At 39.6% G+C, this 19559-nt stretch overlaps 1 protein-coding gene across 1 annotated transcript in view; it reads left to right on the top strand.

Annotated features, from left to right (window-relative positions):
• SEMA3E (semaphorin 3E) overlaps positions 1 to 19559 on the top strand; it is a 141900-nt gene that overhangs the window by 94153 nt on the left and 28188 nt on the right. Inside the window, exon 5 of the mRNA XM_058190450.1 lies at positions 15494 to 15587. Within this exon, the coding sequence (XP_058046433.1) occupies positions 15494 to 15587 (94 nt within the window). The remainder of the gene's footprint in view (positions 1 to 15493; positions 15588 to 19559) is intronic.

The following is a 19559-nucleotide window of genomic DNA, read 5'->3' as shown; positions in this document are numbered from 1 at the left end:
AGACTGTAGTAAGGGATATGGGCTGGGGAGTGGGCCAGCGCAGACCCTCTCCAGCTGAACTTCTGACCAAACACCTTCAGGGACTCTGTGTGTGTGTGTGTGTGTGCGCGCGCGCGCGTGTGTGCTGCTGCTGCTCTTCACCTGCTTTAATGTTCCTGCTAAGGAATAAGCCGGGCCAGTGAGGGCCAGTTTGTGATTCTTCCCCACGTAAGGAACAGAGAGTCCCCGTCTCCAAGCAGAGGGTTTCTGGGTGGGGACAGTGTGGTTAAAGGCCAGCCCGGTCCTTCGGCTGAGGGGCCTTTAGAGACCGGGCATCTTTTCAATCCTTTCCACGGGATGATGGCTGCATGGGCAGATTTCCCCAGCTTTCTCAGGGGAACTGTGAAGTAAACTGATAACAGCTGTTGGAGGACCCATCTGTGTATTATGGGATGTCACATATGCGTATGTGTGTATATAGAAAGGGAAATAAAACTGACAAGGTGAAAAGCTCCATATTAATTGTCCCCCTAAGCTGTGTTGTTCCTCACTCGCTCCATCTGACAAAGAAAGGAAATGCAGATAAATGAATATTGCTGTATTAATAAGACATCTGTTAGCTTGGGTGAGTTGTATTCGTCAGCCGGAGGAATTGAGAAATGGGTTTTCCCTCCTAGTAGGTTGTAAAGCGATTGCATAAATCCATCAGCTGAGCATGGAAATGAAGGATGGGGCCAGCCAGGGTCACCTGCGGCCGGACCTTCTCCAGGCCGCTTAGTAGCTGGATGGAGCCCTCACCTTAGGAGCAAAGGAGAAGAAGAAACATTTTGCTTGCTCTCTTGTCATGAAAGGAAGCAAAAAGGGCACAGAAAACAGCCTCCACGTAAATGAACATCAGATTGAGATCGTTGTGACTTCCCTGCTAGGAGCAAAAAGCTACCGAAGGAGAAAGCGCAGCGCAAGACTTAGAAGAAGCTCCTAAACAGGGACCATTGCACTCTTTCAATGGTTTGCTTTTTTTCCCATTGTTTAAAAAAATGTCTCCTGTTTTAATTTGATCAGTGCCGAATCTGCAGTGTTTCATTTCTAATGAATCCCAGCTCTGGATGCACCTAAGTGGGTTCCCCCCCATCCTTGAAGAGATGCTGCTAAGCGCTTGGAGAAACTGAGGCACTCCACGCTGCCCTCTCGCTGCTGGGATTTACATCTACCTAAGGGAGAATAGAATTGCTTCCTTTGTAAGCTTAAACTCATCTTTTCATATGAGTGTTTCTTCAGAGAAGCTCCCACTAATGCAAAATGTTTTATAATACAGAGTTGGAAGATGTTGTGGAAATGTAAGTAAAAATGTAAACATCTTTGGCTTTCATTTGTTAATGTTCATAATTTTTATTTAATAAAGTGTATTTTATTAAAATTTAATACAAGGTAGTTTTTTTATTATAAACTTGTTCATATTTACTCAGTTTCTGCCTTTATTTAAAGTATCACATTTAAAATTATTTACCTTCTTTTCAAAATTTATAAACATAAGCATATATATAAGTAAAGGTTCCCCTCGCACATACGTGCTAGTCGTTCCCGACTCTAGGGGGCCATGCTCATCTCCGTTTCAAAGCCGAAGAGCCAGCACTGTCAGAAGACGTCTCGGTGGTCATGTAGCCGGCATGACTCAATGCCAAAGGCGCACAGAACACTGTTACCTTCCCACCAAAGGTGGTTCCTATTTTTCTATTTGCATTTTTTACCTGCTTTCGAACTGCTAGGTTGGCAGAAGCTGGGACAAATAACAGGAGCTCACCCCGTTATGCGGCACTAGGGATTCGAACCGCTGAACTGCCGACCTTTCGATCGACAAGCTCAGCGTCTTACCCACTAAGCCACCGCATCCCTTTAAGCATATATATCTGAGTACATCAGGGGTGAAATCTAAAAATTTTCCCTACCGGTTCTGTGGGCGTGGCTTAATTGGTGGGCATGGCTTGGTGGTCAGATGACTGGGTGGGCGTGGCCAATAACAATAAATAATAAAAATAATAAAGTATAAAAAAACAATAAGAGGTACCAAAAACCAACTTTCACACTTTACACACACACAACACAACACAACACAACTGACTCACACACAATGTAAAAGCAGCTGCACTTCACACTTCACACAGCCACAAAAAGCTCAAAAACCAACTTTCACACTTTACACACACACACACACACACACACACACACACACAAAATACCACATACAGCTTTCTGAGATTTTGTGTGTTTGTGTAGTTAGAGTGAAACACTACAGAAACACACCAAATCTCAGAAAGCTGCACAAATATTTTATTTTATTTTATTTTATTTTATTGTGGACTTCAATTCCCAGAGTTCCTTAGCCAGACAGCATTAATCACTCAGTGGTGAAATAGATTAGCTAAGTTTAGATTAGTTCAGTCTAGTGCTAAAAGCGAAACTGGGGCTTTTGGGCTGTGAGAAAAGCCATGAGGTTGATCAGTAATCAGGTAAGTGGCTTAGACTCTTTTAAAAGGAGTTTTTCTACATGTTTTCTACAGAAAACATGTTTTTTAAGGTTCTGCTGATGAGGAACTCAGGTGAGATCCCCAAAGTAGCCTTTAATTATTTTTTTTTTAAGTTTAAAGGCTGCCAATCTCAGCTGAGGGGCGGGATCCTCAAAGGCTTTTTTTTATTTTTAAAGGCAGGTTTCGGCTGAAACAAAACCTTCTTTTAAAAGTAAAAAAAAACCCGCTGCTGATGGTGGGGCTCAGCAGAGGCAGTGGGGGCAGGGCCAGGGATTTTTGCTACCAGTCCTCTGAACCAGCAACCGCCATCGCTACTGGATCGCGCGATCTGGTCCGATCCGGGAGCATTTCACCCCTGGAGTACATATCAGATAAATGAAGTGAGCAAACCACTTCCAGGACAAAGCTCCCTCACTGGGCCCTGAGGCCATGGGGCAGAGCCGGGTCAGGAGGGTGGGAACCCATCTCACCTTCGGTGGGAGACACGGCAGAAAAGTTCTCCTTCTCCCAGAGCCCGCCGGCTGAAATTCCCTGACTGATGGAGCCCACAGCAAGCCTCCTCTGCCAGAATGGGTGGAAAAGGCCGGCCCCATTGGGCTGAGAAATTTATTTGGTTAAAACGAAGGGTTTCCCTTTCCACTCCCAGGTCGAACAGAAGACAGAATGAGCATTAGATACAAATGGCTGCAGACTCTAGTACTGGACAATCATGGTCTGAAGATGGCTGTTGTTTGACAGGTGGTGCCTTGGCTCCTTTACCTTCCCTTTATTTATTTCCCTCCCTCCCCATTTTCTTTTCCTCCCATCTTTTCCCTGTTTTGACCTCCTGTCTCCCCTTCCTGCTGCCGTTGACGCCACCTCAATCTTTGTGTTTTTTCTTCTTTTTTTTGCAAATTTTCCTCAAAATTATAGGTCTAATTGGCAAATGACACAAATCATATTGTCATACAAATAACTAATCTTAGAGGCAGCAATAAAATTTAAAATGATTTTGAGAGACTAAAGGAGTAGGTTGAGGAAATTGAATGGAACCAACTAGAAAATAAATGCAGGTAGCTCCTAAATTCCAAGAACAGGCCTCAAACGTTTGGGGCTCTGACTTTTAAATTCAGAGAAGTCAAAACAGATGAAGAGAAGGGCAACGAGCATCATCAACAGACTGGAAATTGAACAATACGAGAAGGTGAGGACAGAGAGATGTTTAGCTTGGAAAGAAATGGCAAAGAGAATATATGATAGTGTTCTTCAGTTACCTGATGAGAAGCCAGACAGAAGAAAACCGAGACCTATTCCCTCCCGTCCCAGGGTGCAGGATATGGAACAAGACCTAAAGTTATAGGGAGGCCAACTCCAGTTGAATGGTAAAAGTATTTCCCAACAAAAAGAACAGCTGAACAGTGGAGCCAATGATTTAGGAAGGTTGTAGATGCAGGTTGGATTAATCGTCTGAGGGTTCCTTTCCAACTTTATGCTTCTACTATTTTCATTGAAAATAAGCCAGGCCAAAGCAATGAATCAACAAGAGACAGTTTTGGCTTCTAAAGGTTTTGGTTTAGTTACTAGTTTATTTACTTCCTATTTTCTTCTTTTATTTCTTTTCCATTTGCACACCAGCCATTACCTGGCAGCAGGCTAGAGAAAGCCAGGAATCGTTGCCCCTTTGTTCCAAACATCATTATAAATACCTAGATAATGCCAACTTTTGACAGCAATGGGACTCTTCCTTTGCTATTATTAATTTCTGTACAGTCATAGATTAGAAATTAAGATAAAAGTCAGAACAAGATGTTCAAGGCAAATTAATGGGGGCAAATATCATTAAATGAAGCAATGTGTTATCATCAATTTGGATATCATTTATCCAAACCTATTAACAATTATACAGAGAATCTTAATAGTTCTTTTCATAACACAAAATGTTGCAAATTTTTCCAGAGATTCTGATATACCAATCCTTTAATTAAAAAACTTAAAATCTATGGGTGGAGTCAATTCACATAATTGCTAATGTTGGGAAAAAATAATGCACCCTGCTAGATAAAGGTGCAAAGGGCAACCCTGTGCACTTGTCTTGGTGCTCAAATAGACAGCTGTCACTTATAAGAGCTGTTATTTGATTTCCTCTCCAAGACTTTTGAAGAGAAAGGCATCCCGTCTCTTGCAAATGTCCTTCTTTTTTTTTTTTGTAAAAAGTTTTATTTTCATTTTCCAACCACATATTCAATATACAGTCTCTTATTCAACATTAGTCATTAACTTTCATTTGTTACTTATTCGGACCTGCCCAGCTACCACTTCCTTCCTTAACAAACCTTTCCTCCTCCCTCCTCTACTTTCTTCTACTTTCTTCCTCCTTCCTCTCCTTCGCTTTTCTACATCCTCTCCTCCTTTCCTACTCTTCTCTTCCACCCTTTCTAACCCTCTCTCTTTCACCTTTCTTCTTCCTCTCCTTTCCCCTTTTCTACCTCTCTCTTTCCTACCTACTTTCTTCCTTCACTCCTCCTCTCCTTTCCATTCCTTCTGAAATGGCAGCTGAGCAGCCCGCTTTCATTTCAAATTATTTCTATTTCTTAATTACATATCTTCAATCATTCCTTTACATTGATCCTTCATCTCCCCCTCTCCCCTTCCCTCCCTCCCTCCCCTCCCACCCCTGAGACTTCCCAGAACAAAGTACAGGGTATAAAATTAACAATCATAAATTAAAATATAACATAAGTCAAATCCATAGCCACTCCTCTCTCTAAGACCTTAACTCCCCTTCCAGAAACAAAAAAGTACATTCTTCTTCCAGTCCATTATATATCAGTCCATTCCACTCCTAAAATCTTCGGAATCTTCCAATTAAATTAGTATTTCCAGTTCATCAATAAAATACATAGTTATTAATATCCAATCTTCATCAATTAACACCAAATATATATCAATCCATTCCACTCCTGAAGTCTTCAGAATCTTATAGTTTTTAATATCCATCGATCAAGACCAAAATGATATTTCATCTTCCAGTATTCATCAGAAATTCTTCTATAATATACCTTTCTTCCTTAAACAGTGTCCCAAATATAATTCATATTTCCAGCTTAAATTCTTAAATTTTTATCCAATCTCCAAAAATAAACAATATTCTATCTTCTCATATCTTTAATATCACTTACATAAATCAAATAACATTGCTAATATTAATATTTCTTCAATTTACCTTACATCTGTCAAATAACATTATTAAAATTATAACTTATATCCAAAATATATCAATTATAACAATTAAATTCTATTTAACCAAATACCAACATTACATCCATAAATTTTTCTATCTGTCCTCCAAAGGTTAAACAATATTCCATCTTCCCATTCCTTTATACCTCACATATATCAAATAGTAACACCTTATACCCAAAATAAGTCAGTTGTAAAAATTAAACCCTATATATATATATTAAAAAAAAAAATACCATCAAAATCACATCTTAAGCATTCTCCTTCCCCTTGTCTTCTATGTTACACATTTCCTTACACATTGCAAATGTCCTTCTTGAAGAGCAGGAAGGGTTTATAAAAATACTGTGGGATGGTCGAAGGGAGCCACTGATGTCATATTAATGATGATTGAAAGTTTGAAATCTGTTGTCCTGTAAATAATAATTTATCAATTTATATATGATGTGTATAAATTCTAAACGGAAGTGAATTCTCTACCAAGAAAACAATTAAAATAGGAACTAGCCATGAATATTTGATTATGAAACTGGAATTGTGTATCAAATAACTCAAAAAGTCCTAATTGGTTTTTTTCTGGTTGGTTGGCTTCTTGACCAGACGACGACATACTTAAGCGTGAATACATCCTGACTTTGGGCAAATATTTCCAGGGAATAAATTGGTCACACTTTATAATGAGAGAGAGGGAGAGGGAGGGATGGCTGACTCCTGTTTGATCAGCAAAACCAGATGTTCCCTTCCCTTGGACAACAGCCGGGATGAGGTCATTGGGAAATGAATCCAGGAGAAATAATTGCACAGGGCTGCATTTGTTTGGACTGCAAGATGATAGTCCAAAAAGATAGTTTCAAATACCAAAAATAAACATTTGTACAATCCTTGCTTTCAGTTGGATCTTGGTTTGGGTGGGTCATGTTGCTGAGAAGCCACTAGGAAAGCAAGCATAGCCCATTGAGAAAGAACTCAAAAAACACCATACTTAACTTTCCATCTTATCTAAACAGCAGAATCTAAACTAAGGCTGCCTGTGTAGGTGACTGTGCACATCCAGACATCTCACGGAACTTCACAGGGCTTGCTTCTTTCAGTAAGTTTGCTCACTTGAATTGCAACCTGACAGTTTACTCCAAAACCCTTCTGACTGGCGGCACACAGTGGTCTGGTTTTCCTTCTATTGACAAAAAAGTACTGTAAAATGTTCACACTGAATCCCCTGCTAGTTGTTCATCAGCTCCATAATAGGCTAATCCCAAATAGCTGAGAGGTTATTTCCTTACAGTGATTTCATTCATACAAATCTATACAGTTATTTTTTAAAAAATCCTTAAACTACCTTTCTTATACTGATCTGTATAAATGTAGATATTTATATATTTGTTCCTTTCAAATCCCCAAAATTTCCCTCTGACCATTCCAGCGATAGATCTATCTAAAGTCTACATAACAACCAGTAGTGGATCTCCAACAGATTCCAATAGATCGCAGATGTATCTGTTTCATTGTGCATAATTATGTTTCCATGTACACCATTAGCTAATTAATGTCTATAATTTCCTATTTTTTTTATTAGACAAGGAGCATTTCCCCCCTTGTCTTTTTATGTTTTTCACTAATAATTTGACAATCAATTTTTGCCACAAAGTTCAATGTACATTTTATCTTTACATACTTGAAGTTTACAATTATTGTTAATTACAAAGTCTACATTTTGGGGGAAAATAAAAATAATCACATCTTCATCAAGTGTTCATCAGTGATTAATAAGTTGATGTTAATATTGTTTCTACTTCAGGTTGAATTATCTTAGATCAGCTTGATGAATATCTCTCTTTCGAGTTAGGTTTACTTCACTCCTGCTGAGCTTCATGATGTGGTTGTGCTGTAAACTGGAATAAGTAGTGGGGGAGGGGTGAACTATACTTGAAAATGAAGTCTAAATATCACAAATTCTTCCCCCCCCCTTTTTTTTTTCAATCATAAAGCTCTTCCCTTTCTCAAAATGATTATTGTGCAAGAGTTCCCTCATTTTGTTCTTCTCATTTAATCACTCATATGGCATGCTAATTCCACTTTAAAAATTCATAGACTTTGAGAATTATATCTCCCTTCTTTCCTTCCTGAATTCATGAATTGCGGTTGTTATGGATACCCAATGTATCCTATTCCCCATACCCACTAAAAAACAAAGCAAAAGAATCCCACTTTCCGAGCGTGAGAAAACTTATGTTATTTTCTCTGGTTAGTAAGAGAGGCAGCCCTTTGGTGCCCCTGAGGGTATCCAAATGGATCCGATGCCCCAGGCCTCCTCCCTGATGCTTCCTTTTCCCCTCGGGCATCCTTTGGGTGGGGGGAGGGGAAGGAAATAGGAGCACTTCCATTATTGGGTGGTCTCAAGGGAATGCCCTCAATTACTTCAGAGCACAGTGTTGCCATTAACATGGTTATAATTTCATTCAACAATTATGAAATGTTTAATTAGAAACGTTGTGTTTGGGGTATAATGATGATAATCCAGATCTCCTCTTTAAAAACATGTAACTGAGAAATACAACCAAGTTAAGGTGACATGTTTATGAAACGATGTTGCCTTAAAAGCTTTGTGATATTAAACAGAGGATTACAGCAAATACCTGATATATGTTGTATATCATACTACAGGACGGTTGCAATTCGCCTTATCTCCAATGACCATCTTAAATATACTTTGCAGAAGCTTTACTGGACAAGGGCTCATCACTTGAACTTTGACTTGAGCTTGACGTTTATGTGTCTGAAAAATCCCAGGTCCTCTCAATAAATCACCCAAAACTTTTCAGGTTTGCTTTTAATGCCGTAACTCAAGGATCCTGGGAAGTGGAATATTCTAGCCCTTTCAGGTGAAACCAACGGAGAGTGTTTGTTACTTCCTGCTTCTCTGATCCAATATGATGCAACGGAGAAGAGAAAGAAAAGTCAAAAGTCGTTAAATGGGGGAAACTCCTTCAGGGGCTACAAACACTTGGGAGAATTTCTATAGACATAAAACAGACTAGCCAGGAATGTAGTCCAGGGTGCTTTGAGGTCAACAAGAAAGGTCTGCAGATTACAATATTTTAAATATTTGCTGAAACCCAAAATATCTGTAGCTGAATGGAATATTTTATACTTTCATGATATCTGTAATAATGTGGTTTTTTTTAAAAAAAAATAAGTATTGGCAGTCTATGTCAATACTTCTCTGCATAAGACAATGGAAGTATTTGGATGCTAAAACTTAATAAAATAGTCCCAGTTACAGTAAAGCTTCAATTAAGTGAACCATCTGGGAGGAAGATTTGTCATTTTAAATCATTTTTATGATTTGTTGATTATGCAAATGACTTGATCAGGAACTACTAATTGGCCTAAATTTGCACTAATTCTTCTAGTATTGTGTTCTGATTATTTTTGGGGCCTGCTCAGTTGCTGAGTAACAAAATAGCCACATCAAGAAACAAACACAACTTTAAAAACCATGAAGGAACTGGCAGTTTCCATACACATATTATTCCTCTTAATTTAGACGTATCATAAATATCTATCTATCTCTCTCTCTCTCTTTCTCAGAGAGAGAGAGAGACTCTCAACATGAGTAATGGTACCAGGTATTAGGTATTATCCTGCCGAGGGTCAATTTTCCTTCCACATTTTCTCCTAAATGGCCAACAATGGCTAAATCAAAGCATGTAGCAGATCTGGACTGCAAAAATCCAGCCGGTCAGTAGATGGCAAAGAAACTCTGCAAACTCTCAATATTTTGCTGTCCCCTTGTAGTCACCGGGCGTTTTGCAGTTCAGATCTGGTATACCTGATATTGAGAGAACAGTTTTCTACTGTATTGACATCAACATGCATAAATCATCCACATAGTGAGGGGAGGGAGGACAACAATCCCAGTGTGGATTGTATCAAAGCCATCTGATGCTGTTTCTCACCCTGTCCTGGAAGGCCAGTATGGAAAAACTCTAAAAAGAGAAAAACTGTTGAAATTTTACAGACGGCTTCCCTGATGAATGTGTACATCTGCAAATAGTTACGAAGGGAGCTTTGCTCTCTTGTCGAATTGGGAGGGGGGGGATTCTGCCAAAGAAACATCTCACAATTTTAGAGAAATGTAAATTTGTGGTCCACCTTAACTTCGAAGGGTTCCTTGAAAACATAAGCTGTGTTATTCAATTAGTAATTGCAGCTGTGCAAACACACTGCAGATAACAAAAGATGGCAAAACCGCTGCTGGCTTGTCTTTTAGGCCTAAACCAATGCAACAAGTATTTCACATACAGCAGGCGGCTTAAACTGTACAAAGGGTGAGAGTTTTATTGAATAGGAGTGAAACATAAAGGGAGTGAAAACTATTCTCTACAGAAAAATCACTGAATCAACACAGGCTTTGGGCTTTATTAAGTGAAAATATCACTATATTTTTGGGGAAATAATTGTTTCCCATAGAATAAATGGAAAAATTCAGAGGAGAAAATAATCCGTCATTTAATTTGCCTATTGGGTTCTTAGTTGTTTATTCATATATATAAACAGAGAACAGTATCAATTAAGCAGAGCATGAAAACATTTCCTTAAAACAATTTAAGATTTTGTTAAAACAACCTGTACATATCAGGAACTTGTGGAAGGCATATCTCATTAAAATAAAGTTATATTTGGCATCCAACACAACTGTTCTTAAAGAGGGTAATAATAGCAATTGGTTCTTGAAGAAACTTTCTATGTAAAATTATGTCATTATGTGTTGAAAAAAATGCTGAAATTTGGAATATAATATTTGCAATGCAGTCATATATCCTGTTTTCCCCCAAATAAGACATCCCCTGATAATAAGCCCAATCAGGCTTTCTCGCACATGGCAATAAGGCGAAGCACTTATATCAGGATTCAAAACAATATAAGACAGGGTCTTATTTTCAGGGAAACACGGTATTTGGAATATAATTTAGAATATAAAATATCTAATATATAAATGTAGGCTATAATAATAATAGATTAATATAATGTAATCAATAAGATCATAAATTAAGGCAATTAAGTGACCCGAAATAGAGCACTTTGTTGTTTTTTCTTTCTTTTTTCTGGATTTATAGCAAAGTCAGATACACCCTTCAGATATTCATCTGTCTGAGATGGTGTAGGGTTTCCTGTCTGGGCAGGGGGTTGGATTAGAAGGCCTCCAAGGTCCCTTCCAACTCTGTTGTTGTTATTGCTATTGTTATTCATATATTCAGCAGCTTTGAATTTGTGTTTCTTGCAAGCAGACGGACTATACATGCAGTATCCTATGGCAAGGCTGCAATTTCCCTGAAGACATGGAAATGGCCCCCGAGAGTCTTTCTGGATTTGTTCTGTGAGACTTTGTGAGACCATTTCTTAAATCCGATGTAGTTGAATCATGGATTTGAAAAGAGCCCCTCAGCTTCTCAAAGCTTCCCTGATTTGATTTATTTGAGGTAAAAACTGATTATCCTGTAAGGAATTTCCAGGCTATTGTGGTCTCAAAATACCTACAGGCAGTAGGTAGGGGAAAAGTCTCCAGCTCTTTCAGTGGGCATAATTGTACTTGGGTGTCTACTCCAGAATATTTGTCCGTTGCCATCATTCCTCTCCTTGAATTGTTTTTCTCACATTGACTCTTCCATTCAAATTTTGGTTTAACCATATAGTGCAACCTTCCATATGCTAACTGGGAGACAGTTACTACAGTAGAAGATAGAACAAGAGGTTTGGAAGGGATCTTTGAGGTCTTCTAGTTCAACCCTTGCTCAAGCAGAAGACCATGTGCCATTCTGGACTAATGACTGTCCAGTCTCTTCTTAAAAGCCTCCACAGCTTCTGGAGGGAAGCCCTTCCACTGATCAATTGTTCTCACTGTCAGGGAATTTCTCCTTAGTTCTAGGTTGCTTCTCTCCTTGATGAGGAGCATCTATCTGTTACTTCCTGTCCTGCCTTCAGGTGCTTTGGAGAATAGATTGACCTTTTTTCTATGACAGTCCCTCAAGAACTGGAAGAGGGCTATCAAACATATTTGAGTCAAACATCTCTGAGGAGTACTTCATTTGAGCAAATCTGCTTTGATCAAACAGAGTGCCAATCTATTACACTACCATTCTTAATTTTCATCCCATCCTCTTCGTGTGGCTTCTCCATCCTTTAACATTTTAAACACCAGGAGACTGGAAAATGACAACAGCATATATGAGAACTCTGGATTTCTTACAAGCTGGAGGTAACAGTAACACACACTTTCCCCTTGACACAGCTTCGGTATTTCTCCTTTCCTATTGACTTTACAACTATTTATTAACAGTAAGATCTAAGTCAGAAAGAGAATGCATTTCTATCTTGTTCTTTGTTCTCTGTGATAAGGAAAAGAAACTATCCAATTATAGTTATACTATATTAAAGTGTTTCTAACAGGCAATAATCACTTTGCACCAAAACAAAATAATCAAACAGACTCTTAAGCACAAGCTTAAAAATAAACAAGGATTTTACATCTCCAGACAACTTGTCTGTCATTGCTAGGACTTAATTTATAGGTTTGCTTTGTTTTTTAAAAGTAATGCTATTTTCTGACCCAGGGAGTGCACTTTGTGCTTTACAGCTCAGCTAATGATATTTTAAAATTAAAGATGGGAATCTGAGATAGCTTCCTTCCTGGAGATGAAGAAGTGAAGGGCACCTATTAAAAATTTGCCACCCTTTCATTCTCTTTGAGATAGACATGGAGTTCATTCATTAGAGAGATCAAAGGAAATTCATCCAACTTTGATCCCGATTTATATAAACTTATGGCTAGGTCATTGCAAATAGTGATACGGCTGGAAGTGAAGAACAATGCAACAAGGCCCTTATACACAATGGCTTTGTGCCACTGTGATGTCACAGTGTGGGCTGTTTAGGGAAGCTTCTGACTTTCTTCCGTTTCTCTCCAGATTTGGAAATTGCAAAAAAGTTCCCCTCCCCCCTTGAATTGTTGAATCTGCAGCCCTTCTGAGTAGTTGATTTTCCCATCAATGGAAATGCTGATAGGGCATTTGTCTCATAGGAACCATGACTTCGTTTGCTGTGCCAAAAGTGAAGTTACAGGTGAATACAGAGTACATAAATCTGATAACAAAGCATGCTGCTTTCACATCAGTAATGATCTTAATGCTTGATACATCTTGATGTATCCTATAAGACATAGGATAGAGCTGGAAGGGACCTTGGAAGTCTTCTAGTCCAGCCCCCTGCTCAAGCAGGAGATCCTATTCCAGGGGTGTCAAACTCGGTTTCATTGAGGGCCACATCAGGGTTGTGTTTGGCCTCAGGGGGCCAGGGTGGGCATGGCCAACTCAACGTCACTCATGTCAGTGACCTGAGCGCTCTGCCAGCGAAAACGGGCTCCCAAGCTCCGTTTTCACCTGCAACGGCCTCCTGCAACCCTCTGCCAGTGAAAGCGGAGCTCGGGAAGGCAACTCACAGCCCTTGTTAGCTCTGTTTTCACAGGCAGAGGCACCGTGGGCCGGTCCTTTGCTTTTTCCATGGAGGCCCCACGGACCAGATCTAAGTACCCCGTGGGCCAGATCTGGGCCCCGGGCCTTGAGTTTGACACCTCTGCCCTATACTATTTCAGACAAGTGGCTGTTCAGTCTCTTTTTAAAAGCCTCCAGTGATGAAGCGCCCATGATTTCTGACTGGCAAGTTGTTCCACTAGTTAATTGTTCTCACTGTTAGGAAGTTTCTCCTTAATTTCAGGTTGCTTCTCTTCTTGGTTAGTTTCCATCCATTGCTTTTTGTCCTGCCCACTGGTGCTTTGGAGAATAAGTTGACCCCCTCTTCTTCTTTGTGGCAGCTCCTCAAATACCTGTCATGTCACCCCTAGTCCTTCTTATATATCAGGCTGGCCATGGCTGCATGTCTTACTTCTTTTCTTGAAAGTGTTCCTTCATTCTCAAGAGATAAAAATGTTTCAAAGACACTAGAAAGTTTAATATTTTTTGTTTCTTTAGTGGGGTGAAATGATAAGCCCCACTTGGAACTGACCCTTCAGTTTGGCTGGTTGTGGGTTCACAGCCTGAAAGATGCTCCCATGATGATGAGTGGATGCTTCCAGAGTATTTAGTATTTAGTATTTATTGGATTTTTTATACCGCCCTTCTCCCGAAGGATTCAGGGCGGTTCACAGCCACAATAAAAAACAATGACAATATACAGATAAAAACAAAGATTAAAAAACTTATTATATGTTTGGCAAAAATTTAAAACATTATACCGTTAAAAACCCCATAAAATTTGTATCAAATATAAATATTAAAATTAAAACTCTTTAAAATTTAAAATTCCTAAGCCAGTCCTGCGCGAATAAACAGATACGTCTTCAGCTCGCAGCGAAAGGTCCGAAGGTCAGGCAGTTGACACAGTCCAGGGGAAATTTCGTTCCAGAGGGTAGGAGCCCCCAGAGAGAAGGACCTTCCCCTGGGGGCCACCAGCCGACATTGCTTGGCGGATGGCACCCTGAGAAGTCCCTCTCTGTGTGAGCGTACGGGTCGGTGGGAGGCATTCGGTAGCAGTAGGCGGTCCCGTAAGTACCCTGGCCCTAAGCCATGGAGCGCTTTAAAGGTAGTAACCAAAACCTTAAAGTGCACCCGAGAGACCACAGGCAGCCAGTGCAGCCTGCGCAGGAGTGGTGTTACATGGGAGCCACGTGCGGCTACCTCTATCACCCGCGCAGCTGCATTCTGAACTAACTGGAGCCTCCAGGTGCTCTTCAAGGGGGCTTAGGCAGTTTGTTTCTTTTCCCAAGGAGATGGATTTTATACTATAGTGCAAGTTGGTTGCTTGTTTTAGCCAAGCTGGGCTGGGCTTGCAGGTGCAGGACAGAGATAACATCAGTGATTAACTTTTGCTGATTAAAGGATGCTGATTAGATAGTTTAGGCGTTTCTTGGAGACATAATCCTTGGTTATAGCCTGTGCAGTTTGCAGATAGTTCAGTTTAATATTTATATGAATATAATATAAATATTATATGGTATATGAATTATATACTCAAACTTTGGAAAATATTGTAACATGAAGCCTTATGGATTTATTGTTCATTTGCAAAAGAATGTCTATGTCTCATAGTCACTAAATCTATCGTTTATGATAAATCCTGGATTATAAGAGAAAGTCCAGTCCATCCCAGATTTACAATCTTAGGCTAATGGTGCGTCTTCATTTCCTGCTATTGAACAGGCTTTCCTTTGAGGAAGAGAAACCTGAACAATCTTATTCTGTGAAGTCAAAGTTTAAACATTTTTTCTGTCTTTTCCTTTTTTCTTTCTCCCCTTTTCTGATTTTTTCCTTATGTGTTCCTTTTCCTAGAAAATGAGCAAAGGAGATTTAACATTATGTGTTCAACTACTAAATGGTTTTTTTTCCCTAAGAAAGACATTTTTTAAAAAAAGTGGTGGTAATTTTTATAAAATTATTACTTAATAAACTGGTCTTTCTGATTTTCTTTTTCTCCATGGGTAGAAATGAAGGGAAGAGATTTAAATCTCTACTTAAAATATCTGGATGACACATTTCAGAATATACGCAATGGAGAAGTGGGGAGGGCTGTAGATCCTCCAGCATCTTAGCCTGTCAGCCCTGGACACCGAAGGGCTTGATTATATTGTTCTGAATAGAAAACACTGACACATCTATTACCTTGATAGTTTTTTTCATCTGCAGGTATCTCTTCTAACACTCTCTGTACTTTTTTTAAAGGATCATCTCTTTCATCTAGAAGCTCACCGATTAGAGAAAGGAAGGGGCAGATGTCCATATGCACCAAGTTCTTCCTTCATGTCCACTTTATATGGTAATAACCTAAGAACTCCTTTCCAGTTCGCACCAACTCTCTATTCCATCTGCAATGCATCAGTTCTCTTGTTTACTTTTTTTAAAAATTTGAATTTATATCCCGCCCTTCTCCAAAGACTCAGGGCGGCTTACAGTGTGTTAAGCAATAGTCTTCATCCATTTGTATATTATATACAAAGTCATTTTTATTGCCCCCAACAATCTGGGTCCTCATTTTACCTACCTTATAAAGGATGGAAGGCTGAGTCAACCTTGGGCCTGGTGGGACTTGAACCTGCAGTAATTGCAAGCAGCTGTGTTAATAACAGACAGACTTAGTCTGCTGAGCCACCAGAGGCCCATACTTATGTCGGGTTCTGTTGGATTGACTCCTAGAGTCTCAGGGCTGGTCTGCCATCCGTCTTGCCTGTTGCATCACACTGGGGAAACCTCAGGTGTCCTTCAGGCATTGTTACCCTGATTGATTGTGTTGTTGCAATCCATTATTGTTATCTGTCATGTAATCTATTCTGAATGTGGGAGAAATCCCAGTTGTGCCAGCTTCTGCTATCCCAGTTTCAAGAATTATTCTCTTTTGGAAATTCAGTCCAAAGCCATCAGAAATGGAGGCTACAGATCTAAACATGTTTCTCCATTCCTGCCCTTTATGAGAGCTCATGCAGAACTCATTCACAGATCCATTTATCAGACTCACACTGTAGTTTGGAAATGTTGGTATGATATCCATCCTATATCAGTGGTGAAATCCTCTGAGGTTTACCACCGGTTCGTGATGCGTGCCAAATGCACACTGCACACGCATGCACATTGTGCACCAAATGCTCATTGCATATGCACAGTTTATACCAAATACACACTGCATGCTCATGCATACACAGTGCGTGCCAAATGTATGCTTTCTGCACATGCGTGCTGCAGGCGCTACCACGCAATGCAGAAAAAGGAGGCTTATTGACCATCATTTGTGTTGTAAATTTGAATAAATAAAATAAATGTTGTACCTTGATGAAGGTATCTTTTCTTTTATGTACACTGAGAGCATATGCACCAAGACAAATTCCTTGTGTGTCCAATCACACTTGGCCAATAAAAAATTCTATTCTATTCTATTCTAAGAAGGCAAGTAGAACAGCTTGAAGGCGGGAACAGCTGTGCTGCGCAATTTAGATTAGCTAGAAAGCAGGATTTCCTGCTTTCTAGCAAATTTAAATTGCGCGGCACAGATGATCGTCAGAAATACCCGTTTGGATGAACCGGTAGCATTTTTTTACTACCGGTTTGCCCGAACAGGTAGCTTTTATTACTACTGGTTCACACGAACCAGTAGCATTTCACCCCTGTCCTATATTATATTATATTAATATTGTCCAGCGCAAAAGGCATCTTTGGAACCATGTTAGCTAAGATAGGATTTGTTCCATGCTATCAGTACAGACAGGGCAGTGAGCAGCCCTTCGTTGTTGGCTCATGTGTTTGAATCTAAACGAAGCTCAGAAAAAACATGAGCCAGTGAGAGGGGCATTTAGCCATGGTTGGGGCTGGGTGGCCTTAAGCCAGCATGGAATCCCCATCTCCACGGGAGACCCCAACTGCAGAAGACAGGAGAGTGGGCTTCAGCTATACTTGCACGTGCTTTTTGACACAAAGTTCAAGATGGCTGCTCTTTTAGTGCTCGTCTAATTCCAGTACAAACAATTTAGAGCTTATCAATTTTGTTTTCTCACAGAGAAGAACAGGGAGGAAAATGTGTCCTTACAGATGCTCCTAGAAATGTGTTCTCTTCTTTAATTCTAGTTTAGTGTTTGAAAAAGTAAGCACAGAAAGTCCACACAGAGAAGAATAGGGAACAGTTTTGTTTAATCTCACCTATGAGACTTTGTCCATTCAAGCCATCCATCCACACATTTGGATTCATTTCGGACCTTCGGAGAGAAGCTGAACACAGAGCCTCTCTGAAGCTCCTTTCCGGGGGCTTCACAGTGTTTTCCAAACCGTAGTTGTTTTAAAGAGCTCCAGACAGGTTCGTGTGTTCCAAAATATTGTTTTGGAATTGAGTTCAAAGTACTCAACAGCACAACAATCAAAAGCCTCATGGCACACTTTGGCAATTTAAAGTACATTGCATGCATTTATCATTTTTTAAGAACCCTCATGATTCAGAGTAACTTTTACTGAAATGTCTGCATTACAGCAGGAAAAAATACAGTATAATCTTTTGTGGTTTTCTGTGCATTAAATTAAAATAGTGGGCAAACCGCAATCAAACTTAAGCTTTTTTAAAATGAAATTATTTTAATGGATGAAATTTAAGCACAAATTTTCCTCAGTAGCAGAGAAGACTTAAATTGTGCTCCTTCCCTACCACTTTTACTTAATTTGGTTGCTCGTTTAACATTTCCTTGTGAATTAGCTTTAGTTTTGGGAGAAATTATTTGATACTAAGGAAAAAGAGTAAGGAACAATTCTACTTTTGAATGAATAAATTCTGAATGACAATCAGAAAACAGAATAAGCTTTCAACCATGGCTAATGCTATATAAAAATATAAAATGCTATATAAAATATAATGCTATATAAAAATGTTAAATGATTGGGCATATTCCATAAATAATTTTATGACTCAAATGTCTAAAACAAATGAATTCTCCGATCTGCTTTCAATAAAACAACTTCCTACTTTGTAATGGAGCTGACTGATGAGTTAACAAAGACCACACAGGTTCTTGAAAGAAAGGCTGTTTTCTTTAGGCGTGTGGCTTTTGACAAATGGTGGGCCTCTGATCTGCCTCCTTTCTGCTCCAAAATGTTTCAGCTGCTGTGCCTGAGGAGTAAGATGGATCCCCTGGATCATTGCTTTTTTCCGTTGACTCCCATTATTTCCAGTTACTCTGTGTGTGTGTGTGTGTGTGTGTGTGTGTGTGTGTGTGTGTGTGTTGATGTGGCTGGGGGTGTGCTCTGGGGAGGGAGGAGCAAAGAATGTCGGGAGCATACATTCCTAGCAGGTCGCTGAAGTCTTGAACCCCAATGCCCAGCTAAACCAAGCAGGCACCCAGATGAAGTAGCCCCCATGCAGAAAGATGCTGGAGGTGGAAGGCCACTCTAGCAACAATGGCAAGGGGACCATTTCATGCTGAGAGGAGGGAGAAGGCACTTCTGTATTTTCCCAGGGAGAGACTGTATAAATTGATAGTCAGTCTAGTGCCAGGCAGTGTCGCCCGTCAGTCAGATGTCACTCAGTCAGCGACTGAGAAAGAACCAAGGATCTTTCAGGGCCCTAAGAGGACTGTAATGCGGCTACATTCACGTCTTCAAGTCAGCCAGATCCTCCTGTTGAAAGGCTGGAAGGATGTAGCAAACACGTACGGAAATTGGGAAGAGATATTTCTTTTTTTCAAACATTGCTGAATAAATCTAATTGGAGGCTGTTATCACTGCACCAAGATGTCATCATTGAAGGAAGATCTAGTCCTGTGTTTGGATTGATATTTCAGTGTTCTAGAAAATGCTGGATCCAACAATTCTGGCTGAGCACAAACATTCTCATTGAAAGTAGATTTACAGCCAAGTAAATCTAACATTGTTAATTACAGACCTCTAAAAATCCTACTACTGAAAAAAGGCTGACTCTGCCTTGCAAGAAGAAAATTGCCAGTAAAAATGAATTTGAAATACAGTTGCATCTTTTCTAAAGAAGTGATATGCACGTTAAATTTCTCAATCAATCATTTAACACCATAGGTGTACAATTATGCAAATTATCCAGCACATTTGCCAAGTTAATTCCACACTTGAAATGGGCTATTGATTATATTTATATTAGCGAGCTATTTGTGGAAATGACTGCAGTTACTGAAAAGTTTCAGATATTTGGTTTCTTTTCTTTGGGTTTTACCATCCCAGAAAGAAAACGCAGCTTCCTCCAGAAAAATCAGAATAAAGATGGCCACTTGTTAGCCACAAAGACGAGAGG

Source organism: Ahaetulla prasina, chromosome 7 (genome assembly GCF_028640845.1).
Source record: "Ahaetulla prasina isolate Xishuangbanna chromosome 7, ASM2864084v1, whole genome shotgun sequence".
NCBI lineage: Eukaryota > Metazoa > Chordata > Lepidosauria > Squamata > Colubridae > Ahaetulla > Ahaetulla prasina.
The sequence above is the reverse complement of the archived record's forward strand: the minus strand, read 5'-3'. Positions and strand labels throughout refer to the sequence as shown.